We start from the raw sequence: 14,673 nt of genomic DNA on the forward strand, positions 1-14,673 counted from the left end.
CTTTTGACATCGCAAACATTAAAAGTTAATAAGCTAAGGTTTCTCTTCCGCGAGAGACCTGTCGACCTTCCAGAACTCTTCCTTGATAGTGTTAGATCGGTTTGATGGACGCCCCTTTTCTAGTTAGCAGTTCAGCTTCTGATATTGGCTGATTTTAATTTCATCCAGCTATTTCATTACCTACACAAGGACTTGGAATATTGAAGATTATTACAACGTAAATGTTTATTTATTTATTTTTTTTCATTAATATTTTTCACAACCCAAAGGTAATTAATATTGTTATCAGGTTGTAAGAATGATAAAAGGGAGTTTCGAGTATGATTTACCATATATGAGACAAAAATACGATATTTTTTCTATGAAGCATCATTAATTCATATATTTAAGACAATTTATTTAATAAAGGTGACTGTGTGAGGTGGAATCTGAATAGAAATAACATAAAATGTAAAACGATGGAAGCTGTACATCTATTTTATTAATTTCCAACCTGCAATCGACTGTTTACGTTTACAGAGTTGCGTGTCAATAGTAAGAGATCAAAACTAAATAAAATGGTTCCTTCGGATATTTAATTTGCATTTAAATGCATTTATGTTCATTGATCGCGTAAAATTGCAAGCTCTTCAGGAAGCGCGTAAATCCGTAATTGCTTTTCTATAATTAAGTCTTGCAGATGTGATAACTCTTGCGGCACATATGTTGCTCCATCCAAATATAGAGCCTTATTCCACGGGCATTCATCCAAAGCAGTTAAAAGACATTTTTTGCTTATTTCAAAATCAGTAGACTGGTCTGATAAGAAACGAAGATATAACCTCCAAAATAATGCATTCTTTAACAATGCATTTCTCTTTGACATTGGGCTGAGTTGATCATTAGATAAAGTTTTGAATATATGAAGAATACGGTTACGGATGATTAAGTCATTATATTGTTTATCACACTCGTTTTCATAATACATTTGAAAATATCTATTACGAGCTAAGATAATTAAAAACAAAACTGACATAATGGTTGGTTTGATACGAAATAGGTCTGTGCGTATTCTAAACCAAGGAACTGAGTTTAATATACCACAGTGTTGAAGAAGGAATAAGTTCCGAGGATATTCAGTCAGGCCATTAATAATTCTGTCTCGAACTAAGGTACTTGGCACTTTACATTTCGGGCATTTCATTTGTAGTACACTCAAATATATTTCCGTGATACATTCTCGAAGAAAGCGGTGTCGGTCATTGCTATTTCGAAATATATTCATTAGTTTATCCAGATAAGAAATTGCATTGATTTTTTGCCCAATAAGGCACTGGATTAGCACTCGTACTTTAATTAATGACACAGTATAATCGGGTAATAAATATTGCTCAAGTACCATAATTTCTACACTCTTTTCAATGGAAACCTGATGGTCCAACATCTCAGTGACATGTTGTAATGCAGCAAGGATTCTACCAGTACCTGGTTTTGCGTTATTTTGAGTTTGATTGTTAAAAGAAAACGATAATAGCACATGTAAAGCTTCCTCTTTCTTTCCACACCCAATAAGAATTTCTGCAAATGTTACGTAAGTATAGCACAAATCAGATGTTTGAGTTTCGTCAGAAGAATGAGAAGCAATAAGGTTTTCAAAAATATTTTCCACTGATTGAACATCTTTTAGATCGTTTAACGATTCAAATTCATATATAGCGAATTCAGTATAATAAATAAGCACATTTCGGTTGGGCGTTTGTTTAAGTAGATTTTTAAACCGTTTTCGCCCTGCTTTAATATATTCTTTGTATGATTTTGAACTGTACCGTTCAAAAATCAGCATCAAGCGCTCAAAACGACACCACAACACTATGAATAGCTCGTGTTTTCTTTTATCAATGTTTATATATGATGCAGCACAGTCAAGTAAGAGGCCTGTTACACAACGAATGTATACCTCATGACCAATGGTATTACTTAAGAAAGAAGGACTTACTGTCATTTCCTTTGTCAAACTACAAATGGCCCTTTGGAATTCCCTTTGCATTTCTTGAGAAATTGTAAAATTGCGTTGTAAACACACTGCTAAAATGTCCTCAATTGCATCCGAATCACCCATAAACTCCAAATGAGCGCTGAACTTGTCTGCCAATCCTTCACATTGAATAAATGGCACTTTAAGCAATTTTAATATCAGTAATATTAAGTAAAATGAATTTTCTCGTGATTCCATAGGATATATGTAGTGGCATATATCTTCATTAAAAACAATACGCTGTGGATCATTGCATTTAATTTTTTCTGGACATGGCAAAAAATTAAATCCTTGTCGAAGCTTTTCTATACGGAGCCATATTTCATTCATTGGAAGACCTGATTGTAGAACCAGTTCTTCGAATTCAATTAGTGTGTTTTGATCAGATTCAAGAGGAGTAAATCCCTTAAAAATTTCAGTTGTTATATTTAATTCAAGCGCAAGTTTTATTAATGCAATGAACTGCTCATTAAGTCCCGCTTGTCGAAGAAAAAGGGCGCAATTGTTAAATAGTCGTAGCATTACATCATCTGTATTAGATATACCTGACCCGACAGTTTTGCTTATTTGTTGAGCACGATGCATTTTTCGCATGCAACGTTCATAAATAAGTAATACATCTGGTACAATACATCGGGCCATTGAACCCTGGGTTGTCATTATTTGCGCTGTCCATAATGTATAACTATAAGGATCTTTCACTAGTAAACGATCCAACATTTTTGTCACTTCAAAAGAGGGATATGTGGCGTTTATAATATCGATATAAAGTCTATACAACTGTTCATTTCGTGGAAAACTGATTAATGCGCGGTTGATAATATCAAGCTTTTTCTCAGCTAATAAAAGGCGGGTCCATTTGTAGGGGTTTCGTTCTTGTAAAGATAATAATTCCAACCATACTTGTATATCAGAACTTGTCTGCAATATTCTTCGATTCAGTTGTCCAAGTCTTGCTGTATACTCATTTTCATCCAGAGCGATTTGTGTATTGTTACATACTGTACCATTTTGTATATAACATTTGTTACGAAAATAGCGCTTTCCACATTTTAGAATTGTATCTTTAACATTTGATTTGTATGAGAAACCTTTTCCCAAAACATAGTTTGAACGGTAGCGATAACGTGGGCAGGCAGGTTTATGTAAAGTGCGTACGGTAAGATACTTTTGAATCTTAGATTTATCTATATAATACCCTTCAGCTCCGTTGAACTCCAATATGGGTATAATCTGAGTATTACAATCAGATTCATATTTTTTTTTTTTACTCTTCCTTTTATGTGCTTTTCTTTTATTCTTTTTTGTTTTTTGTGTATATTCAGCATCACTCTCGGACAATGAACAACTTGATCCCATAAATTCAATACTTTCCAAACTTTTAATATGATCATTTTCCAAAGCAAAGCTGCTGTTACTTAACCAACTGGACGAAGGGATTTGATTATGCTCTGCATCAGAACCATTGTTTATTCTCTCCTCTTCGTCCGTATATGCGGGGAAAATTGACATTGGATGTGATGTTATTAAGCATATGTATGTACTAGAATTATTTATTTTTTTATTTCGAATGAAATCACAAACAGTTCATTATAAAATGTCAATGATTAACGCATTTCACTAAATGCAATTAATTACGTGTTTACTTTTAACTGTAATTAAGAAAGTTTAGCTACTACAATAAATGTTGAAAAACCTTAAATGTTATTTGTGGACTTTATGTCTTCGACAAAACAGCTGACTTAGGTTACTTTTACCTTTTAATGTGAACATACTCATAAGGGTTGCATTTATTTAAATATGTTAATTTTCTTTACATACTTGCTTGCCTTAATAAACAGAAATATATACCACATAAATTCAAATTAAAAATTAGTAGCCCAATTCATCTGAATTTTGAATATACATATAATAGCTAAAGGGTTAAATAAATATAACGTATCGTGTAAGTGATCAGTGATCGAATATGATGTCCAAAGTTCCGAATGCCGTGTAAATGCAACCGTGTTATCGAAATTGCTTTAAGCCCGCTTCGACATTATTTTGTGAATAGACAAGAGCATTGCATTACGTTTATGAGAAGGTGTGATAAATTCTTCGAATTCAATTACAAAAGATTTTTTTAAGTGAATTTCATTTGATGTCTGGCTATTAGATTCTTAAAAAGAAAGCAGATTGTGTTTGGTCAGAAAATAAAAGAAAGAGAGACTAGAATTAGAGTAATATTCAAATTCATTTGGTGTGGGTTGCGTTTCGATACAGCAAGTGTGAAATTCATACGTCACGCATTTCCAAGATGTCGGAAGTTGAGAATAACCAAGAAACCAACGGAACTAATAATGGAGATGTGCCTGAAATTGAATTGATTATCAAGGTGAGTATTGTAAACAGTACTAACTTGTTAAAGTTATTGTGATAATATGAACACCTATGTATCTTGGCGAAAATCGCATCTGTTTCTAAACCAGTTGGGGAGTATGTGTGAGATGTGTTTAAATTCTGCCTATTTAAAAGCTAAAAGATTGTGTGATCGTAGCACTTAAGTGTGCAAACTATTTGCAATAGTTAAAGTAGATTTTATTTAAAATTAAGATATTTTTGACTTTACATTAAGTTGATTTGTTTGTGAATACATACATGGTTACGCTATTGTAGCATTTTATTTTTGGAAATAGCGCAACATATTTATTTTGATTCCTTCTTAAAGGGAGTTGTATTTTACTTGTGTAGAAGTTTTTATATATACATCCTACATGCCACTAGCAAAGAAATTTCTGTCTATGATGCTTGAAAAACAGGTTTGAGTCTAAAATTTCATGTCACTCTTACTATGTTGTAAACCAACTGGTTGATCTTGTGACTGAATGATTCGCTCTCCAAAGTTAATGTTTAGTTAAAAATGTATATGTTAAACGTTTTTAGATATCGTTGGTAATCATTATGTGTGCGTATTAATTCATAAATTGACAGTTCTCCATCAGAAATGACTCACTAAGCACTAGATATAGTATAATCTTATGTAACGCTATTTAATATTTTATAAGTTATAAAACAATCTAATTCCAATAGTTGCCAAACATAAAAACTATAATAGATGGATAAAAAATGTCGTAGTGATAGATAGGATTATTGAGTGATATATAAGAAATATTTATTACATTCATACTTACTGTGTATTTTGAATATGCATATATGTATGTGTCATCCACATTTAAAAATATATGTGCATTCGTGTATAAATATATTTGGTACAAATTGCAAAAGTGAAGTCATCGGTTCCAAATCATATCGTTAGCAGTGTAAGGCTGTTTCAATTTATTTCTTATTTTTCTTCCTATGTGACACGTTTATCTTATCGGTGGTATGTAGCATAGCAATAATTATCAACAGTCACCTTCTTGAAAATGTTTAATTTTTTACATGCTGGTATTTTTTTTTAATTTTGAAAATACAATAGGAGTCAGTCTTTAAATAATCCGATAAAATATTTGAAACGATTGTTTCAATTTAATAATCCATCATCAATACTATAACTCTTCATATGCATAATAATATTAATACTTATTTATAGTCTAGAATGTTTTATGAATCAATTTATAAAATAGATACATACATATACATTTATAATCAAACAAAAAAAACGTGAAGAAACTACTACAGACAATTTAGGCAATCGGCGTGATGTAGTGAGCAGAGGTACATATGTAGCTGACTAAAAATAAATTAATGTTAGAATATTAATGTAGTAAAACGATATATGTAGTTATCATAAACATTGATTTAACCGAAACAAAGCGACATTTTTAAATACATACATATGTATGTATTGAAGCGACTTAGTAAAAGTGACTGTCTGTATAATTTTAAGTTAATATTGCATCGCGTAATAAAAAATGAACAAAACATAGTTTAAACGTGAATGTGAAATGTTGTTTACTTTGCTATATTCATTTCGAAATAAGAGGGGCAGTTAATGTTTGCAAAATGTTGTCCGGAATATTTAAACTTTGTTAGAAATTTAATTTTATAAAATAATATGAAAGACGTAACAAAATTAATTCAGTTCTGTCCGTTCCAAAACGCATATAAATAAACTTAACTTTATATATATGTACATATGTATATCAATTTACGTACATAAATCCAGTTGGAAAATGTCTGTTTACACATAATAAAAAAGTGCGAAATAGGATTATAAATACTTTAAACAATGTAATTTCTCATTAAACTCAAAAAGAGAGGTAGGTGAAGGTTTTACTATATTTCCTTGGGATTTAGGATTCTCCTATACAGTGAACTTCCATAACTCGAGCTTCTATAACACGAGGTTCTCCGTAACTCGAAATCTTGAATTGACAATAGAAGTCAAGTTCCATAGAAATTTCCTTCCATAAATCGAACTTTTCAATTAGCACGTGATTATCTTAGTCGTAGAAGTCGCCGCGCCTATTTATCCCTTCAAATGTTACCATTACAGATTATAATGAAGTGGACAATGAGATATGCTTAACTGTTTTATGAACATAAGCCAAAAACTGCATACGGAGAATATAAACTGTACATCGACTCTTATTTTATAATTTTTTCAAAAATTTTATGCTTTAATGAAAACTTCTATAACTCGAAGTCTCTAATCCATAGTTTGTTTGTGGATTATGGTGGCTCCGGTTAGGGAAGTTCAACTGTATATACACATACATATATGTATGTACATACATATGTATACCTTTATCCACATATATGTACATATATGCATACACATCTATGTATATATACATATATAAATATACGCAATCGCCAAGTACTCTTATATGTTTTAGAGAACTACTTCAAAGGCGAATAATAATAATAACTATAATTATTTCAAAGATTTTACTTGCAGGGCATTTGTTTACCAATGAGCATATTTTGCTCATACATACTTATGTGTGTATAGTATATGTATGTATGTAAATATCTGCAGCTACGTTAAAAATTTCTTTAGATTTATAGAACTGTATTTTTGGCTTGTACAAATCAGTGAAGCACATTTGCATGACATCATCATACTGAACCGATACTATGTACTCAATAAGAATTTGATGAGTTTTGCATATATGAAATATCTAACAAAAATGAATTGTTGCAGCTACTGAAATTAAAAAATTGTAAGACTGTTCGATGGTTTTATAATGAATATATGTATATCATATTATACATATTTATGTATGTATGTATATACAATAGTATACAATTATCAAAATATTAGGCTTTAAATTTACGTACAATAACTCGTAAATTGAATGCCAACATGATATCCAGAACAATTTTTGAGCCAAATATTAACAGTTTGTAATAAAAATTATGTATGTAAATTGTTATTGGCACATACACAAAATTTTACGAATGTGATGAAAGTGGATGTGATTTTAATGTGTATTGGGTTATCTAAGCAAATATTTTAAATGCCTCTAAAATTATTTTGGAATTAACAATAACAATTTCTAATCGCAATCGCATACCATTAAACAAATGCGCTAATAAGGTCGCTACTAAAATGCTGTGCCCAATAAAAGTTATAACAAAACAGCCAAAAGCATAAAATTAAAAGAAAGTATGTAAAATAATCTGTGCAAATTTAAGTAAGAGTTAAGAGTAAATGATGTGATTCAATATTTTAGAGCTAAAAAGTATTTTATACTTCCTTTACATATGTATGTCTGCATTTATACAAAGAAATGTACATAACTTTTGGGGGCGCTTGCCATTTTTTTCCGCATGATACAGCCAAATCGCTTGTAACAGGGGCTCAGTGTAGAAAATATAGTCGTATACTCACAGATATCATATTCATAAGATGTGATCCCCTAATAGTATGCTTTCATTATCCTCTGCCCATTTTTAGGAAGAATTTATGCTTGAAAATGAAATTGTGGGGAGTGCGAACGAGCTCAACATCAACAGAATAGCAGTTGGCGATGGTTTAAATGATGCGGACGAAAAAGAAAATATAGTAAAATCGAATTTACAATTAAAACAACTACAACTCCAACAACATATAAAGGAGTGTAGAACAACAAATACAGAAAAATCATTCGCTCTACGTAAAGATGCTTTTGCGAAGCGGGGCAACGAGTTTTCAGACGGAGGACATGTTCTTATGCTTACTCATCACGACAACCAACATTTTCACTTCGAATATGTGACCCCCAAGCAAGATGAGAACGTGCTGGATACAATTTCCGTTGTGGAACAGAACACAATATGTTTTCAAACAGATGAAAAACTGAACAGTGAAAAATTAGCCATAAATCATACGAATCGAGTTCCATTCGCGCAAAGGCATATGAAAGATGGAGTTGTGGTTAAAGGGGAATTTTCAGTTGACAACAACCCAGTAAGCAATTTAGATTTCGCCGCAATGGTAGCCGAGGCTTGCGAAGGAATTTTTGATGAAATCGAAAACGACTTGAGAGCATACAATAACAATAGCAATAATAATAGCTGTCATGATAATGAAATATTTTCTGATTCTGTATGTGATGGTGAGGAGCGTATTGTAAAGAGAAAAAAACGAGCACATAACTCGGAAGCGGTACAACTTGCTGCAAATGCTGTATTGGACGGTCGTATGAGTTTAGGGGAGGCTGCTAAGTGTTATAATGTTGTGCGTTCAACCGTATCTTCTCGTGTCGCCAAACATCCGAAACGTAAAAGACGAAAATCGAATAAGGAATTAGAGGAGCTAATTTACAGTAAACTGAAGGCCGGTGTGCAAATTTCGGAAATTTCGCGCTCTTTACATGTTCCTAAGTCAACTGTTCATTTATATAAAACAAGACTGAAGAATAACGGATTGCTGCCCGCTGTTTGGATTAGGAATGGCAGTAAAGATATGGTTGATCATGGTGTTCAAGAGAGGTTAATGCAAGCATATCGTGGTCATATTGTAAACGGAATGTCGGTACGTTTCGCTGCTGAGTTTTTCTCGTTACCGCTCACAACCTTATGGCGATACATAAAACGCAGAAAAGGTCCCACAGTGAATAACATTGACGATGACATTAACAAATTTGAAAATGAAGAATCCACTGAGAAAAAAAGTTGTGTTAACAACGCTTCAAATGACTTTGACGATTTAGAATTTGAAGAGAATCTGCATGTTAATGAAATGAACTCTCCTCGATCATATCCTACAGGACTGGGAACAGTTTTTGAAAAAGAAGAACAAACGATAGAACAATCTTTATTAAATCAACTGTTAGAGTAACATAATGTTATAAATTGTATTAGATCTCAATAGTTGAAATTGTATTGTTAAAAAGAAAATTAAATAAATAAAAAAAAATCGAGAATATTTTGTGTCGATTTTTAATAAACCGGTATTTTAATGTAGACGCATTTAGGCGCGTCTCGTCATTCCTTATGAATTCGGTATCGCCTAAATACATCATCATGCACATGCACACATACACATGTAGTTAAATTTATTGAGTAATTGGCGTGATTCCATTTCTTTTTCGTAAATTGTTATCATAATTAACTATTTAACAATTAGTATCAGTTATCGTATTGAAATTGTGAACCGAAATCTGATTGAAATTAAGCAAATGCTAATTAAAATGTGAGTATAAAAATTGTATGTAATGTGTTTTATATTTATTTTTCATATTTAGTTCAGGATCAACAGTTCAAGGTGACATGTTTTTATTTTTATGTTTTCTTCAATAGTTATTTACTTAATGAATCTAATAATAGCAGTTTTTTATTGTAATCCACTCTCTTTTCATTGTCAAAATTAGTAATTTCTTGTGTAATAGGTTGATAAGACAGGTTTAGATGTGTAATACTTTGTTTTAATTAAAATTTAAATATTATTAAAATTCAAACATTTAAAGGTATTTGAATACTTTTAGTGTAATCTGGAATTTGTATATATATAGATCTTCTGGTGAGATAATATCATCTGTAAACTGATTAATTTATCTTACAGGCCTCTACAATCGATGGCAGGAGAAAGGGCGCTTGCCTGTTTTGCCAGGAATACTTTATGGATCTGTATCTTTTGGCAGAGCTTAAAACTATCAGTTTGAAGGTAATTGATTTAACAACATTATATCAATTCAATATAAACGCACTAGATGAAAATAATTAGGTTACGACGGTGGATATGCAAAAGCCACCACCCGATTTTCGGACCAATTTCGAAGCCACACATCCACCTATTTTAATTGATAATGGTTTAGCTATCCTAGAAAACGATAAAATTGAACGGCATATCATGAAGAATATTCCTGGCGGTTACAACTTGTTTGTACAGGTATAATACATATAATTTATTTCTTATTTATTTTTACATATTTTTACGTTTCGTTTGCCCTCAGGATAAAGAAGTGGCAACGCTGATCGAAAATTTATACGTTAAGCTTAAACTTATGTTGGTGAAGAAAGATGAGGCCAAAAACAATGCTTTATTGAGTCACTTAAGGAAGATCAATGACCATTTGGCTAATCGAAACACACGTTTCCTGACCGGCGATACTATGTGTTGTTTTGATTGTGAACTTATGCCGCGGCTGCAACATATTCGTGTAGCCGGAAAATATTTTGTGGATTTCGAAATCCCGGTATGATTACATCAATATCAATATAAAAACAAAAAACGTATTTAATTTACAACATTTTAAATTTGTTATTGTAGACACATTTCACCGCTCTGTGGCGTTACATGTATCACATGTACCAGTTGGATGCCTTCACACAATCGTGTCCTGCAGATCAAGATATCATCAATCATTATAAGTTACAACAGGTCTGTCAAATGTTTTATTAAGTTGTCTTAATCAATAAATTAAATAATACTATAATTTCAGATGCTAAAAATGAAGAAACATGAGGAACTTGAAACCCCAACATTTACTACTTCCATTCCTATCGATATTACAGAGTAAACTCACTGTAATGGTGAAAATAGAAAAGATCAAGATAAGGATTTAGCTTGCGGTCACCTTAATCCACATAGCATTATTGGGTTCCAAGCCTTGCTTTCAGTTATATTCCAATTTAATATACATACCTACATATAACACTTAACAAAGGAGTATTTTTTGTTGTTGAAAATATAATTGAAGCGAAAATAGAATTATATGCATGTTTATAGACATGAGTATGCTACATATACATATATTCTGCTTCGCAATTATATTTTTGAATTAAGTATGTTTTGCTCAAAATTTTTATAAACAAGAATGTTTTTGTGTTAGTTTGAAACTGACACTTACAATAAGTATTGATCCTATTTTAATTAGAAAAAAGTAAATAAAAAGAGCCCCGCTATTGCAAAAGTTAATTTAAAATAATGGAGTTCTGTTATAAAGGGTACACAAACAATTAAATACACTGAAATGAATTGCACCATGTAATTCTAAAAAAATGTATTTAATAAGATTTAAATCACCAGGAAATACTTGCATACATACATATGTACTATTCATTGTCAATATTTTTTTTAATATCAAATGTTTATTTGCAATTTTTTAATAAATTGAATAGGCGAATAGATTATATTTTTGTATATACATTATAAGTATGTATTCGTCATAAAATATAATAAATAAAATAAAATTTCGTGCATATACTATTTGATATGAAAGTAACAATGAGTTAATTATGTTTAATTTGACCCATTGACGAATTTTGTGAGAAGTTTTTTTCGTTATAGAAATACCACGCGGTTGAAAATAGCATTTAATATCAATTATAAATATATATTAAATATTTTATCAATTTTAAATGTGCATTCACATATTTTTATGATTTGCCCTTTATCAGATATTTTTATTCATATACATACATAGTTTATATACACATTGAAACATGAAATTTTCACAATATAACAGAAATATGTTTTTGATTATAAAACTGTACGTATAAATGTATATATATACAAGAAATGAAAATTAATGGTGGTGTTTAAATGGACGAACATATTTCGCATGATGTTTAAGTCTCTTTAACTCAAAGGGAATAAGGCATCTTAGAAACATATTTGTTAAGAAGCCTGTAATGCCCCACACTTTATTATGTCCAACAACGAAATTAGGAGTACTCCACCCTCCCTTAAATTGTGTATGCTTTAACGTTTTGGGATGCACCAGCTCCCTGACGGATATTAGAAATGCCTCTTCAACTTCATCCGCATTGAGTTTTAATTCTTTTAGATTAAAGTCCTTAACCGCAGCCACAACAGGCATTATTGCAGCAGTATGTGGAGGGGTTATGAGAGTGCCTGATCCCCAAATATTTAATCGATTTCGAGCCAAACCAACTTCCTCCTCCGCTTCACGCAAGGCACAGTCTATAAAATCACTGTCTTCAGAATCCTTAAGTCCCCCTATATTTATATACAAAAAGGAATATATAAGATATTAAATTAATCGTTGTGGTTGTATAACAAACCGGGAAAGGATATTTGTCGAACATGCCGAGACAGTCGACTAGAGCGCCGAGTGTAGAGTATAGAGATTTCACCCTAAGAAAATTTATAAAAATTAACTTATTAAAAAAATGGTATTTACGTAATAACGCCAGCGCAGCATATATTTAATCGTTATCAAAAGGGAGTTGTACGCGAAACTACTAAGAACATTCAGGAGTTGGAGCGACCGATTACTCTTGCGGAGGCGTTAATCAGCCCTATCACGCAATCCATCGTATACTGTTTTTTCGGGAAAGAAATTGGTATCATTCAATTCGAACAATTCCGCACGTAAGCTCGAAATTCGTAAAGTGGCAGTTATCGGATCCATATTTTATTTGTAAATTCAATTTGAATATAAACGATTTCAGTTTTATTTATCAAAATGTAAATTTTTTCTTCTACTCAGCTTATTTTGTGATGGCAAAATTCTAAATTATGTCTGGTAACAAAGTTTCGAAATTGTGCGTATTCGAAGCTTTGCTAAGATGGATTGCGTGATAGTGCTGAATACGTATGTAAGTACTAAATAAATTTTTAAAATAAATTAAACTAATAATTATTACATTCAACCAGGATCGAATTTAAAAAAATGTAGTTAATTTAAATATAAATGTAGTTAGAATGGAAGCCAAAAAAACTTGTACAGAGAGATGCTTTGACTTCGAAGGGATTTTTCTCTTAAACTATTTCAGCTTTTAAACTGAAGCCAAGACTAAAGAGAATCTTATGTATTTTCATTATTCGATTTCCAAAAATTAAAATATCTCACTTTCACAAAGTGAAAAACGAATTTATTTTGTACGGCACAGGTAGTCAAATAGTAGGTACAGAACTCGGTTAAACATTATTTTTCAGTACAATATTGCTAAATTCAAAAGGATTGGTGCAGTTGGAAAAATTGATGATAGTGGAACGCCCAAAACACTCCCCAGGCAGTCGAGGAACTCCCCAAAATATACGCTGTCGCTAACGCTAATAGTTGGAGGAACCTGAACCCAGTAAATAACACAAAAAAGCCACAATTATCGCAGAAATATTGCGAAACCTTTACTATGTTTCAAAGAGTATCCACCGTCATAACGAATTTTGGGATTCTGTATCAAAAGAGCATAGGGATGAGTGTTAAAGATAAAAAATATATAAGACTGTCAGCACGGGCATTATATGCAAACTGTAAAAGTTTTATTTGTTTTCGAAAACAGAGTTATTTTGAATTTTCAAATATATGTACATATATGTACATATGTATGTATTTCGATTATATTATGAAAATTAATAAAGCGGCTTTGTTCTCAATTTTGGATGCTACTCAAAAGTTTTCATAGTATAGTCACTTCAAAGTCAAACCATCTTTCTATCAAGTTCTGTATTGGCTGAGTGTACGTCATTATGGAATTTGAAATTTTACAAAATGTTTATTTAATTTACTTATCTCTAGCTAATGTCCTTTCCTCACCCTTTCATCTTTGCAGAGACATATGAGGACAGCGGCGAATGACCTCTCTTTTGTAGTTTGTCCCATCTTCAATCCAATTTGGGGTGTTTTCTTCATACATTGCATTGCGCGCTGTTTATTTTCTTCTGAAAGTAAGATTTCTGACCGTAAGAATTTGTCAACACAGATATTGTCGTTTTGATTTGGTATCCTTGTTCGTTCCGTTGCAAATATGATAAATGGACGTCGTATGATTCGAAACATAAAACATCTTGAAAAATTTCTAACTAGCATTATAAATAAATAAATATTTTAATCAATGTTTATATATACAAGTGGTGTCGTCAAATCAGCTGATTGCTTATTATTAATTTGTTCGTACATTTACAGAGAACGTATATCATAGAAAGAGAACGTTTATCACATCATCATCTACGTGCTCTGGTTACGCTTCACGCCGAAACTACTTACGATCATCATGCAATTTTTACATATGTTTACACATACATACATATGTACATATGTATGGCTAATGGTATTAGGAAGGAATCTAAATTTTAAATATCCTAAAAAAATATAAAATTTTTACGAATTGTGAAAAAAATTAATTTGGCAGGTCATATCCACAGTACACGGAAAAGCCGTGGGCGGTATGTTTATTTGACAATGTACACATGAACGGGTTTGTAAATACATATATGTAAGTATGTAGTTTTTAACAAATAAACGCAGCTTTTTTGAAAAAATCACAGAAACTTTTTTATA

At 31.5% G+C, this 14,673-nt stretch overlaps 3 protein-coding genes across 6 annotated transcripts; 1 reads left to right on the plus strand and 2 right to left on the minus strand.

Annotated features, from left to right (window-relative positions):
* Nucleotides 1-392: 392 nt before the first annotated feature.
* On the minus strand, nt 393-3,725 carry LOC126758505 (nuclear exosome regulator NRDE2). Its single transcript, XM_050472790.1, has one exon. It carries the CDS (start codon nt 3,524-3,526, stop codon nt 602-604), a length of 2,925 nt encoding a protein of 974 aa, XP_050328747.1. The 5' UTR covers nt 3,527-3,725; the 3' UTR covers nt 393-601.
* Nucleotides 3,726-3,964: 239 nt separating this feature from the next.
* LOC126757970 (chloride intracellular channel exc-4) lies at nt 3,965-11,645 on the plus strand. 4 transcript variants are annotated; one of them, XM_050471914.1, is made up of 6 exons: nt 4,052-4,388; nt 9,987-10,088; nt 10,149-10,313; nt 10,378-10,620; nt 10,695-10,805; nt 10,867-11,645. In XM_050471914.1, the coding sequence occupies exons 1-6, from the start codon at nt 4,311-4,313 to the stop codon at nt 10,942-10,944; spliced, it is 777 nt and encodes a 258-aa protein (XP_050327871.1). In that variant the 5' UTR covers nt 4,052-4,310; the 3' UTR covers nt 10,945-11,645. The 4 variants fall into 4 exon arrangements, with proteins under 4 accessions (XP_050327868.1, XP_050327871.1, XP_050327870.1 ...); XM_050471911.1 differs by lacking the exons at nt 9,987-10,088; nt 10,149-10,313; nt 10,378-10,620; nt 10,695-10,805; nt 10,867-11,645 and adding an exon at nt 7,899-9,372 and having other exon boundaries at nt 3,965-4,388; XM_050471913.1 differs by lacking the exons at nt 4,052-4,388; nt 9,987-10,088; nt 10,149-10,313; ... (1 more) ...; nt 10,695-10,805; nt 10,867-11,645 and adding exons at nt 4,428-5,375; nt 7,899-9,372.
* A 155-nt stretch (nt 11,646-11,800) lies between these two features.
* LOC126757972 (mitochondrial coenzyme A diphosphatase NUDT8) lies at nt 11,801-14,337 on the minus strand. The gene is made up of 3 exons (XM_050471915.1): nt 13,930-14,337; nt 12,452-12,524; nt 11,801-12,386 (listed from the first exon to the last, which is right to left on the minus strand). Exons 1-3 carry the CDS (start codon nt 14,200-14,202, stop codon nt 11,953-11,955), a joined length of 780 nt encoding a protein of 259 aa, XP_050327872.1. The 5' UTR covers nt 14,203-14,337; the 3' UTR covers nt 11,801-11,952.
* Between the last annotated feature and the right edge of the window lie 336 nt (nt 14,338-14,673).

This window comes from Bactrocera neohumeralis, chromosome 5 (assembly GCF_024586455.1).
Source record: "Bactrocera neohumeralis isolate Rockhampton chromosome 5, APGP_CSIRO_Bneo_wtdbg2-racon-allhic-juicebox.fasta_v2, whole genome shotgun sequence".
NCBI classification, from domain to species: Eukaryota; Metazoa; Arthropoda; class Insecta; order Diptera; family Tephritidae; genus Bactrocera; species Bactrocera neohumeralis.